The sequence below is a fragment of the Trachurus japonicus genome, chromosome 18 (assembly GCF_045865225.1).
Source record: "Trachurus japonicus isolate A0001 chromosome 18, Traja_1.0".
NCBI classification, from domain to species: Eukaryota; Metazoa; Chordata; class Actinopteri; order Carangiformes; family Carangidae; genus Trachurus; species Trachurus japonicus.
Window position 1 is genome coordinate 13,460,737 of NC_140924.1, and position 16,517 is coordinate 13,477,253.

At 41.5% G+C, this 16,517-nt stretch overlaps 2 protein-coding genes across 3 annotated transcripts in view; both read left to right on the plus strand.

The window, feature by feature from the left end:
* The first annotated feature begins 1,642 nt into the window (after nucleotides 1-1,642).
* Nucleotides 1,643-6,916, plus strand: LOC146968860 (RNA-binding protein 4.1-like). Its single transcript, XM_085758886.1, has 3 exons — nucleotides 1,643-1,723; nucleotides 3,249-3,672; nucleotides 4,726-6,916. The coding sequence occupies exons 2-3, from the start codon at nucleotides 3,267-3,269 to the stop codon at nucleotides 5,580-5,582; spliced, it is 1,263 nt and encodes a 420-aa protein (XP_085615012.1). The 5' UTR covers nucleotides 1,643-1,723; nucleotides 3,249-3,266; the 3' UTR covers nucleotides 5,583-6,916.
* Nucleotides 6,917-7,938: 1,022 nt separating this feature from the next.
* Nucleotides 7,939-16,517, plus strand: part of sf1 (splicing factor 1) — a 15,588-nt gene continuing 7,009 nt past the window's right edge. The window contains exons 1-4 of one of the 2 annotated variants that reach the window (XM_085806469.1): nucleotides 7,939-8,264; nucleotides 9,718-9,852; nucleotides 11,835-11,910; nucleotides 16,305-16,457. In XM_085806469.1, the coding sequence (XP_085662595.1) occupies nucleotides 8,003-8,264; nucleotides 9,718-9,852; nucleotides 11,835-11,910; nucleotides 16,305-16,457 (626 nt within the window). In that variant the 5' untranslated portion in view covers nucleotides 7,939-8,002. The remainder of the gene's footprint in view (nucleotides 8,265-9,717; nucleotides 9,853-11,834; nucleotides 11,911-16,304; nucleotides 16,458-16,517) is intronic. The other variant, XM_085806470.1, reaches the window with a different exon arrangement.

A 16,517-nucleotide genomic window follows, 5' to 3' on the forward strand; every position in this document is an offset into this window, starting at 1 on the left:
TCTACAGTAAAATTAAACGTGGGTGAAGAAATGGAGAATTTTCTAAATTAATATTTTTAGGTGGTGGCAGGCTACTGTTGACTTTTTTTTATTTTTTTATTTTTTTATCGCTAGCGGCAAAAATCGGAATTGGCAGGTCAGGCTTTTTAAAAATCTGTGATCGACCAGAAAATTGCAGTCGGTGCAGCCCTATTGGTGTGATAAACATGCAGAACCAAGTAATTGGGTGTGTGTATGTGTATATAGGTAAGTGTATGTACGCACACGTATAGTATTTGCAGTCACGGGCATTAAAAATGTTTGAAATGGCATTAAAAAGCATTACATTAGATTTGCTGGTACCTGTAGAAACCCTGGGTGTAACTGTCTAAAAGTACGACCCCAGAATTCATTTCATTATTATTTGATTGAGTTAAGCTGACCTTATTTAAGACTTACAGTAGGCTACACCACCGTACACGGCTCATCTATGGTTTAACTATTTTAAAAAAAGCAAGTCTCCGGCGACTGCAAGTGGCATACAGTACACGGATGCCCTAAGAATATTGGTGAAAAGGCCCAGATGGCAAAGTGCCAGTGAATTGTTTGTTTCTGTACAAGTTAATACACTCCAAACCGTCCTGGGAAACGTAATGTATAAGTTCATCTGCCGTTTAAATTAAATGATTATGACGATGGAATTGTTTTAGTAATGGTGAACATTGGGTACAGTGCCACACGCTACACATCTGAGCTATGGAAGCACTGGTACAAATGTGTGAATTGTAATTACAGTTAGACTATCTTTTATCACAGGGCTCCAGCCTAACTTTTTTTTTCTAGGAGCACTGTGGCCCCCAACTTGAAATTTTAGGAGCAGAAACAGAAAATGTTGGGGGTGCACACTGTAAATGGACTTGCAGAGAAAATATTCACATTTCCTTTTTCAAATTCATGATCCTCACACACACACTGGCCTGCCACCTGTAATGACAGATACCATAAAGGTTAATTTGAGTCGCGCCTTCTACATCTCACCAATGTTTAAAAAAAAAGAGAAGAAAGAGGCAAATTTACTGGTTGCACATAGACAAAATCTATCTATCTATCTATCTATCTATCTATCTATCTATCTATCTATCTATCTATCTATCTATCTATCTATCTATCTATCTATCTATCTATCTGTCTGTCTGTCTGTCTGTCTGTCTGTCTGTCTGTCTGTCTGTCTGTCGGTATGACCATCTATCTATCTATCTATCTATCTATCTATCTATCTATCTATCTATCTATCTATCTATCTATCTATCTATCTATCTATCCATCGGTATGACCATCTATCTATCTATCTATCTATCTATCTATCTATCTATCTATCTATCTATCTATCTATCTATCTATCTATCTATCTATCCATCTATCCATCTATCTATCCATCTATCCATCTATCCATCTATCCATCTATCTATCTATCCATCCATCCATCCATCCATCCATCCATCCATTATTCATTCAATACCAACTGCATTTTCATTATTTCCCCCTCTTTGTTTCCCTCATTCACTCATTCATCAGGTGCTGTGGCCCCTCCCTCCCAGTACAGTAGTAGTTAGCCCGCTAGCCGTTAGCGCGTGCTTTTTTTTTTTTTGGTCACGAGCTGTGTAATGTGACGTCAGTCGATTAAAACAACGGTCGCCATTTCACTCTCCGAGCCTCGAGACTCAAGACTCAACGACAGCTAAAGGTACGAGTTCAGTTCATAATATGATTTAATAACCTCAACATGACGAATATAAATAACACTTTAAGACGTCTTTGTTGTTGTCGAAACGGTTACCGACGGCTATGTGGAACAAATGGAGACGTTGTGTTGTTGTGTAACGTATGGACATGCTATGCTAACGTAAAGACGTGCTGCTAGACTAGGTTGGGCGACGTAACTAATCGAAGCTTTTTCTTTCATGCGCAAGGAAGCACGTAACGTAACTTTTTTTTTTTTTAGTTCTTTACGTTTACTTGTTCGTTGTTGAGCTACAATGTTGTAAAAGTGTGCACTCGTTGCGTTAAAGATATAACGTTACGTTACTTTGTTAAAAAGCTAACTAGCTGCAGCTGGCGCGCTAACGACGTGGAGCCACGATGCGTCGCTTGGTAACACGAATGGAACGGAGGAAAGAAAGGGCTCGCGGCGTTGACGTCTCTTTGTAAACTGGGTTTTATTGTTGTTGTTGCTGCTGCTGCTGCTGTTGATGTAACTAGGCCTGTTGATTTCAGACCGAAGAGACAAATAATGCAGACCAGGCGTTACGGGCGCTATACTAACTAGCTAGCTACACCGCAAACAATGAAATACCCATCACACAGATCTCACTGTAAACTGTTCTCCTCACACAATCGTTACTGATAAACCTACTAATGAAATAATAATAATAAGACTTTATTAAGGACACAATCCAGAGGTCCATGGGGACTAAAAGTACATAAAAGAAAGTTAAACTACCAACGCCATTGCATTGAACGCTACTTCACTTGCATAACCACTACAAACTATTAGAGCAACATGGAGGCTGCTAAGACTTTAACTGGTTCATGAAGGCATTTCAGGCCGGTCTGTAGTGTTGGTCCTAGTTCAGTACAGCGATTCTCAAACTGTGGTCCGTTGTTCTGAATTAACAATGTTTTAATGAATCATTTTGATTAAAAAAGCAAAGGTTATGTGTACCCAAAGTTCAATTGATAAAGAGACCGTCTTTTTTAATGTGTTGGACATCAGCTAGTTCGGAAAGTAGAAGGGGATGCGTGGCCTAAAAAGTTTGGGAACCACTGGTCTAGTAGACGATTAAAGACTGACTAAATTTTGGCTCCAAAGCAGTGAATACCTTACCCCCAGGCACAAAGCCAGCCTCACCATGGTAACAATCAATAACACTAATGCTTATCAATAGCACCCACAACAAAACAAAACAGCAAAACACTTTGTCTCTCAGTTAAGGTAAAACGTCCTTGTAACCTGTTGAATTCTTCTAAAAGAGCACAGAACACTTTTTGCTGATGTAAATGGAGCCGAGCAGTTGGTTGGCTACAGCGCAGCCATTTTGATTACCACAGTCTGGCTTTACTGTTCAGTGCAGCAAGTAAATTTAGACGTTTGATTGTGATCATTAGGATCCATGTATAACTTGGCCCTTTGCAAAGAAGAAAAATGGTTTTAAGTGAAATGGTCTTAAGTGTGGCACCAATAATAATATTTATTTCCTCTCCTCCCCTAGTGACGTGGCAGCTCCACAATGGTGAAAATATTCATTGGGAACTTGTCGCCAGACACGACATCAGATGAGCTCCGCTCTCTCTTCTCCCAGTATGGCAAGATCGCAGAGTGTACTATCGTCAAGAACTTCGGCTTTGTACACATGGATGACAAAGCGGAGGCAGAAGAATCCATTCGAAACCTCCACCATTATGAGCTCAATGGCCAGCCCATGAATGTAGAGTTGAGCCGCGGCAAGTCGAGGGGATCCACCAAACTGCATGTTGGCAACCTTGCCTGCACTAACCAGGAGCTGAGGGCAAAGTTTGAAGAATTTGGCGCTGTGGTGGAGTGTGACATAGTAAAAAACTATGCTTTTGTTCACATGGAGCGAATGGAGGATGCCATGGAGGCCATTAATCAGTTAGACAACATCGCTTTTAAAGGTGAACTCTTGGGCTGGGCTTTAGAGGGGAGTTAACCTTTTTATTATGTTTATGGTGTCAAGAATATTTAATTCTGTTCTTGTGAATTGACAGGTAAGTTGTGGATACACAACAGGTGAGTAGAAAGAGAATATGTGAGGGATAACGGTAAGCTCGATGCAGTAAGGGAGCCCCAAAAACTTAACTTTAAAGCTGGTATCCGTAATGGCATTTGGTTAAATCCATCTGTGCACTGGATTGCTATAAAACACATACGGGCACCTACTGCATTTTATGATTTACCCGTCAGGTCACAGCTGGTCTGTTTGTGCAAGTACAGTAAATATTAAATCCTTGAAGGAGCAAACCATATCTGTATTCTTCCTAATCAACCTCATCTGCATCCGTTAAGGGTAGGATGTGCACTGAAATGACTGTGCCTGCGGATCTGTTTACTTTATTTAGTTTCTGCACACGGTTGTGTTCACACATTTGACTGTTCGGTCACAAATTGTTAGCTGCATGTGCACGGCTCGCGCGACCCCTTGGCACACGTGACAAAATTTCCGTCACATGGAAACTCAAATTATTATTTGAGCTGTCAAAGTGATTAATCGAAGTGAATTCACACTCAGCACTTTGGCTAATTCAAATCGCAAGCTTTTGTATAACCTTCGGTCATAACATAGATATTTGTGGTGTAGTACAGTGGTAAAAAATGTCTCTGAACCCATTTGAATTACTTGGTTTACTGCGTAAGTTGGCAAGTTGTGTATTAAAGATAAACACAATCTCTCTTCTTATAGTAACAGATGAAAATGTTCTTATTGTAATAACAAATACAAAAAGCCACTGTATGAACATCATATTTTTTTGACTGTCGGACATTGTAAAGTTACGGATTTCAGCTTTAATAACTAGCATACTTCTTTTCATGCTCAATTTAAAGGCAATGTCTTATCGCTATTTTAAAGGTATGCAGGTTTAGGAGACTGGTATACCAGGCAAGAAATGTGAAATATACTATTTGGAATAATTGCGGGCAACGTCCTCATTGAATCTTTTCTTTTTAAGGCAAACTGATGAGCGTGAAGCTTTCGACTAGCCGCCTGCGTACTGCGCCGGGAATGGGAGACAGATCAGGTTGTTATCGTTGCGGGCAGGAAGGCCACTGGTCCAAAGAATGCCCTCTAGACCAAAACGGCTACCACAGAAACGGCTCAGAGCCAAAGTCTGATGGATTCGATGACTCGAGATTCGCCGGGCGTGGTCGCAGCAGGGGTTATCCTCCGGACTTCAGTGGCGAACCAGATTATTCTGGCGGCTACGCTCCTGTACATGTTTTTTCCCGGGGTTCTGCTCACAGCGGCAGCATGGCGGGGTACCGAAGGGGCGCCGGCTACGAAAGTGCAATGAGATACGGGCCACCTCCGGGTTACGGCCTAAGCGCCGTTGCTGATCATAGCATGGCTCGGATGTACGGAAGCGAGGCGGCATACAAGGGCAACGGTTCTCTCTATGGCGCGGTACCAGGCTACCCGATGCGACGGTCGCCTTACGAGGAACGGGATCCGTACGGGGTCGTGGACTACTACGAGAAGTACAGGGCCAATTACGGAAGCAGTTATTTCGAGGAACGCCGCGCCGTCCCTATGCCTGCTCCAGCAACATCCTCCTCCACAGCTATAATAAGGGAACGTCTTCCCCCCTCTAGCCTTGATCCATACGGGTGCCCCCCCCTTCCTCCTCCACCAGCCCCGGTCTCCTCATACTACGCACGTGACCGGAGCCCGATTCGGAGACTACCTGCCGAGGCAGATGGATACGCATATGAGCGGTCGCGCCTTTCCCCGGTGTCCACCCTCCCAAGAAGCTCTACCTATGACCATACGCGGGATCCCGGTGCGGAGCGGCCACGATATACATACTAATCCTTTCTTGTTCCATATACAGTCAAGTCGGGTGAGATCTGACTGACATTGATTTAGCGGATAGGATAGCCTAAGTGCCATTGGAACGTGATACTGTATATCTCATTGGTAATATTACATGTGAGTAACAACAAGGGTAAGGTTACAATACAAGCTAGCTTGCCGCCATGACGGCCAATGACTTAGATTTCCAGTGTGAATGGTTTGAATGCGTTCACACTTCGCTGTGTGATCTCATTCCAGCTTATGCTTCAAAAAATGCAGTACAGTTAATACTCAGTTGATCACCTTTAATTGTCCTATTTACATGTTGTGTGGTGTTGGTGCAGTTCTGATATGGCATCGTCTCTAGTTGTAGGAAGCGCCAGGGTTTCCACCAGTGAATTTAAAGCCCAGTTTCTACAGTTTACCTCAGTTGGAAATAGTTATAGAGTTCACCAGGATTCGTTGGTTTAAAATAATTAATTGAACCCTTACCCTTGTCTCAGCTCAACAAAAGCGTAGCCAGCAAACACCTTGGCCTCATTAGTGCTGTTAGAACAAAGGATGGGCCATTAGGCGTTACCAGAACAACACTATTGACGACGTGCTGCATGCAGGAGATTCCCTAGCTCACTTGACGACGGACCAACACGAGTACAGCCCTGCCACCGGGTTTTGACAACGCCACTGGTGGAAACCCTGAGTGCAAACAACTGGGTTCATCTACGTTACGACCTGGTTGACATCCATTCATGAAACTATTGAGAACAAACAGTTTGCCCCCCCCCTTCTGAAAGTAGCTATATGTTCATACACTATTTAGACTCAGTTCATAGCAGCAATTAAAATAGTGCATGGTGCATGTTTTTAAAGGTGAGTCCTAGATTTATGTTAAGTAAAGTTTAATGAACTCTCTCTCTCAAGCAGCATCTAATGTATCATTATATGTCTTTTTAGTGTATTTGTGTTTAGTGTAAGTTTACATTGTTACTAGTTATGTGAAACAGTGGCAAACAAATCTGAATACTGTATCACCTACATTAACTTGTGGACTTAAATGTCACACCTGTACCAAATATAGATCTGCACACGTTAAAATGGTTATGCTTTTGTATTTGGGTCATATGAAACTTTTTTGTGAAATTATGCTTAAAAGCTTTTTATTGAGATGGATTTGTTTTTTGTTGTTCTTCTTTTTAGGTACCTTACTTAAATTCTTTTTTTTTTTCATGGCCGTGAAAACTATGTGGCTTCACATCTTGACTTGTTTCCTAAGAAAATGACCTCAATCTCAATTGCTGTCTGTCTTTGTTTCTAACCATCAGGTTATAATTAAAATCTGTCCAAAATCATTCTGAAAACTGACGTGTGTGTGTGTTTGTTGTGCTGAATTATTTTCACCTTTTTATTTTTAATTTAATCAATGGACTTGAATCTCTATTCATGTCTTGGGTTGTTAGAGTGTGATTGAAGCACCTGTTTTAACTTGGTGTAACTGGCCAATGTGGTAATAAAAAAATAAAAAAAAGAGAAGTGAAAGTACCTTTGAAGCAGAATAAATTCCCTCATCAGAAATAGGACCTTATGTTTCGCCCTTTTAAGAATTCCTCACAATACTGTGAGTAAATCTCATAATTTTATTTCTCAAAGAAAGGACTTCTACATGTTTTGCATATTCACTGGGTTTGCACAAGCACTAAAGTAGTTTTATCAATGTGAATTTGTCTTCTTTCAAACCTTTATTGGTAAACATCAACAATACCAACACTGAGTAATGATAGTAATGTAAATAGTATAAAGAAGTGGACATAATGAAATATAATAGAAAAGTCAAAGTTTCATTTCTTGTTTTATTGATAGCACAGGAGTATACACATAGAAAAAAATAAAATTTTGATTTGTGTATGTAAAATTTGGATAAAATAATTAACAAATCTCAGGTAAAACTGGGAATTTAGTTTCTTATCAACTTAAATGTAGCCAAACAGAACATTTTTTCCAGCATAAATTAAACTGGGAGTAAATATGATCTGATAGGTGATAAATATGATATAAAAACATGCCCTGATACGAAAGCGAGCGCCTGAACCGATGCGTGACGTCATGACGCAAGAGATTGACGGTCATATGAACCAATCAGTGCGAAGAATGGGGATAACAAAAACCGTTGGCCGATGGAACGTGATTTGTGTGGGCTTGCCTGGGTTCGACCAATAGAAACGCTCCATTCTTCAGCGGGATCGTCCCACATCCAAACGATCATCCTCCTTTGTGGGTTTCTGTTGGGCGCCATTTTGATTCCTACTACTGTGCGGTTAGCAGACGAGTAGTTTGTTAGCTTTTTTTTTTTTTCCTTCTTCACTTTTTTACATCCAAATTATTATACTGACAGAGACGAAGACGAAGACGAGTGAGCGCTCCGAAAAAAGAAAAAAACAATGGCTACAGGAGCAAACGCAACTCCGTTAGGGAAGTTGCACCCCAGCATCGGCGCTAAACGAGGATTTGACGCCGGGCCTGGTGCGGGGAACGGGCTGATGCCGACACCGGGGCCGCCCGCAGCCTTCGCCTCGCTACAAGCTTTCCAGCCCGCGATGCCGGCCGCAGCTTTCCCGCAGCCGCACCAGTTCAATCCGCCGTCGGGCTTCACCAGCCAGCCCCCTCAACCACCGAGCGCGGCGGCCGGGCTGCCCAAACCAGGTGAGTTTAGTGTAACGTTAGCTACGTTAGTTAGCTCAACGTGAACTAACGGCGCTATCACTAACAACGGTTAACGTTAGCCGGCTAATGTAGCTACTGACCCGGGTCAACGTTAAAGGCCCCAGCGCGAAATGGAGACAGCTAAGTTAACCTACTAATGGTAATGAGCTGTTATGTATGGGGATCTAACCCTGTAAACAAAAGCGAGGTTTGTGTATTTTTTTTATGTATCTGAGACACTACAGGTGAATAGGGTAAACATTTAAACTCATAGATATCACCATGATACTTCCCAAGTTTATTTATCTACGTTAATACCTTGCAGACCTTAAAATTCAATGATCTGGTGGACTTCAAAACTGCTTAAATTATGTGTAAAATAAATATTAACATGCGTCCAAATGGTGTCCACAGGATGTTTCAGACTGGAGCCATAAAATATGAACAAAGGCACAAACAAATGTAGAATAAAGATAAAGGAGTCAATCTATGGAATGATTTAGAAATAGAAATTAAAATATGTAACACACTTAATAGATTCAGTGCAGTTATTTGAAAATAATGTTATTATAATAAATATAAAACAGGATTATGAACACCAGTGTGCTTGTAATAAGGGTAGGCAAAATAAGATGAAGCCTCCACCTCCAGCTTTTCGGTCAAGGTACATTTGTTTTGTTTTGGATTTATACTTTACGGAAAAAAGAAATGAATTACTCTTTGTTATTTATTTATGTTTAAATCATATAGGCTATGTGTATAATAATAATGATGATGATGAGTGTACTTGGTTCCACAGGACCGAAATAAGCTCTCTAAACTAAAGGCATTTTTTTTTGTATTACAAGTTTTGTCAAATTTTATGTTTATATATGTAAATGAGTAATATCCAATTAAGTATGTGACAAGATTAAGTAAAAAAAACACCGTAATGTGGATTTTCTACCACTTATTGCCGCTACTCTGAAAGCAGACATGATAAGGAAGCAAAGTAGCCCAAAATTGATCTAAAAATTGACCAGTGCATGAAAAAACAATGTGTTTTTAGCCTGTAGTGTCTCGCCTTAAGTTATTAACTAGTTAAGCTTTTCCAGAGGCAGACTGACGGCCGCTGCTACTTCCAACTTCCGGTTGTCATCTGTCCCCATAATCTAGGTCAGTGGTTCCCCCTCCTCCTTGTGCCCAGGACAATCAGTTGCAAACTTCTATTCACAAAAACAAACAGCAGTTGTAGGTTTTTGTCCATATTTGTTTGATTATCCAATTGGGATATTGGGATTTTATTATACACAAATATTATATTGGTAACTAACCTCACACAATCCCAGAACAGACAAATACTTTGGGATTGGGAACCATTGATCTAGGTCACAATGAGTTGAGCTCAAATTGACATTGATCTTGAAACCATAGACATACGGCGATAGTCAATTATTGCCCCCGTTGCTTTCAGTAGATTTCAGCCAGAAGAAATCCAGGAAGAAGAGTCGCTGGAGCAGCGAGACGCCAGATCAGAAGACGGTCATCCCCGGCATGCCCACTGTCATTCCCCCTGGATTGACCCGGGATCAAGAGAGAGCCTATATAGGTAAATGCTTAATATTTATTATGTTATTTTATCTTCTTGCTATTCAAGGTTTTACATGTAACTCATAAAATGCAGTTTTGTTTTATTACATGTCTCATCAATTACATCTGTTTGAAGGTCTAGTTTCCTTTACATGATGTACGTACCAGTATTAATGTTACTGTTTGCTGAATTCCCAACAGCTAGAGCCGCTCTAAAGGCAACCCAACAAGAAAGATGCTTTTACTAACTAAAAAACCTTGAATCACATTTTCTATTTCTATCTTATTCGACAGTAACATTTTACTGTGTTACACAAAATGTCTAATTCTTGCTCCAACTGTTGAGACGAAAGCAGCAATAATAATTTCTGACCAGCAATGAATATAAGTTGTTTGATGGTGAAGGTGCTTAAATTTAAGGTAACGGTGGTAAAAAAAAAACCAACCAATTCTGCTTTTTCTTCTTTCTTTTTTTTGGCAAGTGTCTTTTCTCTGTGGTCTCATGGTTTGCATACCATCGGGCACCCATTAGCAAGAGGACGTTTGAGATAGATGATTAAACACCACTGCTTGCTGATATCTGTCCTGAGCTGCAGGTCACTGTTCACACTGTCTTGCCTGATCCCCCCCCAACCCCCTCAACCCCCCAAACCCGCCCGTACACATCATCAGTAATGTTCCTGTGCATGGAGACGTTACTCATAATGTCCTAACATGGCTACAGTTTGCTTCTGTTTCTATATACCTTGTCTTTTTTAAGTGTGAGCAATGCTGCTTCAATGGCAACAAATCCATCCAACGTACTTTAATAAAAACACAACAAGTTGGTCCCAGCGGGCGCATAATTTGCTATCAAAAAATTGGGGAAACGCTCGATCACTGTCACCGTGGTGCTCTGAGTTGTTTGGCCTGTTTGTCTTTTTTTGTGAATGATCATATGATTTGATCACCAATGCCTTTCAGCAGCAGTGTAGCACAAACACACTGCACACACTCATAGGCCCTTAGCTGGGTGCAACGAATTATTTATATAAATATATAGATATAATAAGTCCTTTTTTTTATATTGTCAATAACTGACTTTGTTATTGATGCTGTTCACCCATTGGTAATGGTTGTTCTTCCTTGGTATGTAAACACTCATTTGTGCCCGCCCTCCCTTTTTGTCATACTTCTCATTTCCTTTGCTTATTTTTTTTAGTAATTTCCCTAAACAACTACAACAATCCAAGGGAATTGATTGAAAAAAACACAATTCACAGGCCTTTTTTTATATTAATCCAGAGTAATCCTCTCAGTGAATCTCTGTGTTTGGATGGAGGGTGGGTTGGGGGACGGGGGGGTGTTGTTTCATTACAACTTTTCATAATGTGCATGAGATGACTGATTTTTTTATTTCTTCATTGCCTTTCTAAGTGTGAAAAGAGTTGTTTCTCTGTCACTGCAGCCCCTCAGTGTTAGACCTGTGGAAAGTGACGAGAGTGACTGTCATCACCTGTTTTGTCACTGAAACTTTGCAAAACAAAAAATAGACCAATCAGTGATTTTTTCCCTCATTTTTTTTAGACCCACTGTGTCCTTAAAATGCCGAAGCCTTTGTTTCAAACACAGTAATACGAAGCCTTGAACCCTCAGCTTTGATTGGTTGACATGTTAATGGTGCGGCGGGCATTTTTAGGAACCACCGGTCTAATCATTTACTGACATGTTGCCATGTTTAATCATTATCTGATACACAGTTACACAGCTAATTACTGTAAGTGACGTAGGACATATTCATATTGGGTAATGTCTGCTTTCATGCTTTAGAGTCGTTTACTAGATGTTCATTTGATCTCCCTTTGTTTATTTTTTAACAGACTCACCATTTGTTTTGTTTCTTAACCTTAGTAAATGACTGAGACAGTGCTCTAATGTGCAGAGCGTTGTCTCTCTGATGTTGTTGTGGTAACCACATTTCTCTCCATCCTTGTTTTTCTTTCCTAACCTGAATTCTTCCAGTCCAACTGCAGATCGAAGACCTGACTCGTAAACTGCGTACAGGAGACCTGGGAATCCCTGTTAACCCTGAGGACAGGTCGGAAAAAGATTAAATCCACGAACAGTAACATTTTCTCTACATTCTTGACTTTTTTGGAAGACAAATGTTGATTTTCAGTATTTATGTGGTTGTTAGCCTGTAGACTTTAGTTAGCGTATTGAAAAGGAGGTGTTATTACTATATTTAAACAGCTAATCATCCCATCACCAGTAAGCGTACATGCTTGTACATTTACTGGTAGATTTAGCAGGATTTATATTAATTTTTCAATATGAATATCTTTTTGTGAGTTTAGGTTAGGTGTTTAAAAGAATTGGACATAATCAAAACGAATTAAAAACAGTAGAAAGCACCTCAAAGACGCTTTTTAAATTCCTCATATTCAAAAATTGGACATGCGCATGTTTTACTTGTCAGTTTATTAGGAACAACTTTGGTAAAACTTTGTCAAATAAAACAGTTTTACAGCAAAGAGGTGTTGAAACTACAGTTTATTCTGGATTTGCTGCCAGTTGTCCCTAATAAACTGACAACAGATTACATTTTTACCCAAGACAGTGAGACAGCATTGTTGGTGATTACACGGAAATAATTTGAATGCAATTTGACTCTCAAAAAAAAAAAAAAAAACCTGAACTACGGGTCAATTTTCCAGCTTTTTTCGGAGCTTTCGACCAAATCTCATGGTTTTTCCCCAGAGGGTGAGGACAAACATCTGCTGAGGAAGCCGGTGAGATGCAGTTGAAAGCCCCTAAAAGCTAGCAAGTGGACCTTGAGTTGAGTGTTGAGTTATTTTCCCCCAAAAAAATATTTATGTCCAGGTTTGTAACAGTTTCAATCTTGGGTAAAAACACAAAACAGATAAATTAATAAATAAAGTAGTGTTAGCAGCAGCAGCAGCAGAAAGGTCTGAAAGCTTCCAGGTGAGTGTAGGACGAGTTTAGTCACATTTCATTCTGACATTTTTGCACCTTTCTATCGGATTATTTGTGATTTTACTCGACAGTTCAGTGGAGTCCTAGTGTTAACGCTTCATGGTTTCACCCACTGCTTGTCTGTCTCCTGTAGAAGTGCTGTGTTAATCTATGAAAACATCTGATGATGCTACATGTGCTAAGATTTTCCTCTGAAACAGGTTTTGGGTCAATAATAATAATCATAATAATCATTATAATAATAATACACCATCAATGATTCTGTCAACATTTGATATTTTGAGATATTTCACATGAATTGGCTTGGTTTATTTTTGGAAAGAAAGCTCTAACAATCCAGTATCGTTTCACTTGACGCTGCCTGACCCTTACAGACTGTGATGTATGTAGCCGACATCATTGACAGCTGCTGTCGTAGACCTGACGGTGATTTGTCGTTGGTGATCTCTGGTTTTTTTTCTCCCCCGTAATGTGGCTTTTTAAACAGGAGGAAAGGGAAGGGGGGTCGGGTGGAGGAGGAGGGGATTGTGCCAGTTTTCCCTCTGGAAGGAAATTGCCACAAGTGGTTTTTTTTGTGTCGTGGTTAAACAAAACAAAAAACACAATGGGCAGATTATAACACAAGCTGTGTCTCAAGTTGAATGCTTCCATGAGTACACCGTCATGTCTACTTACTTCTGTAGTGCGTAAATTTCGACAGTTTAGTGTTAGTGTCTCAAATCGAATACTGTCGTTCGCAACGGTTGCCAACGTCTTCCCTTTTTTTTGGGACACTACTGTCGCCCGCCAACACATCTACCAGCTTCTTTTCAATTAGCAATCATGAATGCCTTAATTTTTTGTTTTTTATTTTGTTTGTGTGCGCCACCTGTTTAATACAAGGTGGAGATTACGCCGCCGCATCAGCAGGCTCCTCTTACTGGTGGAAAACATCGGCCTACCGTTACATTGATTTATATACACTATATTGCCAAAAGTATTCGCTGGTCCGCCTTCACTCGTATATGAACTTGAGTGACATCCCATTCCTAATCCATAGGGTATAATATGATGTTGGCCCACCCTTTGCAGCTATAACAGCTTCAACTCTCCTGGGAAGGCTTTCCACAAGGTTTAGGATTGTGTTTATGGGGATTTACGACCATTCTCGCATTGGTGGTCGGACACTGATGTTGGATAGTAGGCCTGGCTCGCAGTCTCCGCTCTATTTCATCCTGAAGGTGTCCTATCGGGTTGAGGTCGGGGCTCGGTGAAGGCCGGTCAAGTTCTTCCACACCTAGTCTGACCTGACGGAAGTGTGTTTCTGCGATTAGCCTCTGATTGGCCGGAACGAGCCACCCGGCGGAAGTCCCGCTGTTCCAGTTTTCACAGTCCCCTTGGAGAAAGGAAACAACAACAGGAACCAAGGACATTTCGATATGACTGTAAAGATATCCTAAGCGTATGTTTACGCCATTTGCTGTCCAAGAAGGACCTTCTGGCTTGTTTGCCGACCGGCCACGGCAAAATATTTATCTATCAAGCTTGGCCCATCGTCTTAAGTGAGCTGGCGAGGCTAATGCCTACCTCGCCAGCAATATTTTGCAAGCGCACCATTGCTATGGCACCAGCCACAACAATTGTGATTGGTTGAAAGAAATCCAATCATAGGCCGACCAGCCAGACCCTTCTTCTCTGGTGGAGGGCTTGGCGAGCAAGACTATTCCACACAAAACTGGCTCATCCATGTCTTGGTGGACCTTGCTTTGAGCACTGGTGCGCAGTCATGTTGGAGCAAGAAGGGGCCATCCCCAAACTGTTCCCAACAAGCTGGGAGCATGAAATTGTCCAAAATCTCTTGGTATACGGAAGCATTAACGCTTCCTTTCACTGGACCTAAGGGGCCGAGCCCAACTCCTGAAAAACAGCCCCACATCATAATCCCCCCTCCACCAAACTTTACACTTGGCACAGTGCCGTCGGACAAGTACCATTCTGCTGGCAACCGCCAAACCCAGACTGGTCCATCAGATTGCAAGCGACCCATTCTTTCACAAAATGTTTGTAGAAGCAGTTTGCACGCCGAGGTGCTTGATTGTATACACCTGTAGCCATGGAAGTGATTGAAACGTCTGAATTCAATGATTTGGGGTGGGTGAGCAAATACTTTTGGCAATGGAGTGTACTACGTAGCCAAGTCGGCGATCATTGATAGTGGGAAGTGTCCGCACTCAACCCTTTTTCCAGGTACTTGCAGTACGCTGCATTTTGACGTAGTACTCGTCAGTTGAGACGCTCTTTACACACTCAAAATAGTTGGTGTAAGTATGGAAGTGTTCGGATTGAGACGCAGCGATAGTTTCCATAAGGATCTGTTCCCAACAGGAAGAGTGTGTGTGAAGTCGACCTCTGTTAGCTTAGAGTCCCTGTCGTCTGTACACTGTATAGACCTCCTCATCATAATCAGACGTTTCCACAGAGCTGCACCACTCTTTTATAAATCACTCCCCGCTCCCCTCCCCCCACCACTCTAATGTGACACAACCAACCAACCGGGGGGTGTTTCAGGTTCAGGTCGACACCGTGGGAAGTTTGAAGCGTAAAAAAGGACAAAAAAAACAAACTTTTTTTATTTATTTTAATTTATTTTTTGGTTCCCTCACTCTTCACATCACATGGACGCACACATGTGGCTCTCAGATGGGAGGGCGTAGGAAAAGGTGGATATTATCTAATAATCATAATTCCTTTTCTCTAACCCAAATTACCCCACGTCAACCTAACCCCTTTTTCAAGCACAGAGCCTCCTCCTTTTAACGCAGCACAGGTTTTCAGCATCCAAAGGGAGGTACGGACCTCTTCTTCTTCTTCCGCCACGTCAACAACCAAGCAACTCACAGCCAGCCAGCGTTTCTGCTTAGGATTTGCGAATTTTGCTTTTGGGTTTTCTCTTTTTTTTCTTACCTCCAACCTTCCTTTTCTTGTAGGCCACCAATCCTGTATGCAGGTTTAAACTCTGGCCACGCATTTGTTTTATTTATTTCGTTTGTTTTGTTATTTCTTTTTAAATTTTCATTATTTTATTCTGTGTGGTTGATGCCCCTCCAGTGTATATTGGGTTTATTACCGCTACACCGCCTTGGTTGCCCCTCCCCCTTTTTGTATAAATGAATGGACTCTCGCCTTGGAGACGTCAGTGCAGAGTTCCCACAGCATTTTCTTTTTTTTTTTAAGTTTGGCTCTTGCACTGGCAGTGAGTCACGTTAGTCAGTCTACCTGAGAATCCTCTCAGTAGATCCAAATTCATCCAAATTCTGTAACATTATTATTATTTCCAAGTCATGTCAGTAGCCATTGATTGAACACTGAAGATCTGACGCTCCTAAAGTCTTTAAGTCAGCCGTAGGAAGAGAGAAAGAGTGTGTGTGTGTTTGTGTGAACTGTTGATGGCAGCCGCTCCACTTCCCAGATCGGCGTTGATGAGGTCTCTGTTTTCTCTTTGTCTGCCGTCTTCAGGTCTCCGTCTCCGGAGCCCATCTACAACAGCGAGGGCAAGAGGCTGAACACCCGCGAGTACCGCACACGGAAGAAGATCGAGGAGGAGCGCCACTCCCTCATCACCGAGATGGTCGGACTCAACCCCGAGTTCAAACCTCCTGCGGACTACAAGTACGACTCCAGTCTCTGTTTCCTCAGCCAAGGGCTTCCCAAACTTTAACGTATCTGAAC

What these genes read in the sequence shown, in the direction of transcription:
- LOC146968860 (XM_085758886.1), top strand. Translation starts at nt 3,267, where the DNA reads ATGGTGAAAATATTCATTGGGAACTTGTCGCCAGACACGACATCAGAT. An exon ending in AGACAACATCGCTTTTAAAG is followed by an intron (nt 3,673 to 4,725) that starts GTGAACTCTTGG and finishes TTTCTTTTTAAG; the next exon opens with GCAAACTGATGAGCGTGAAG.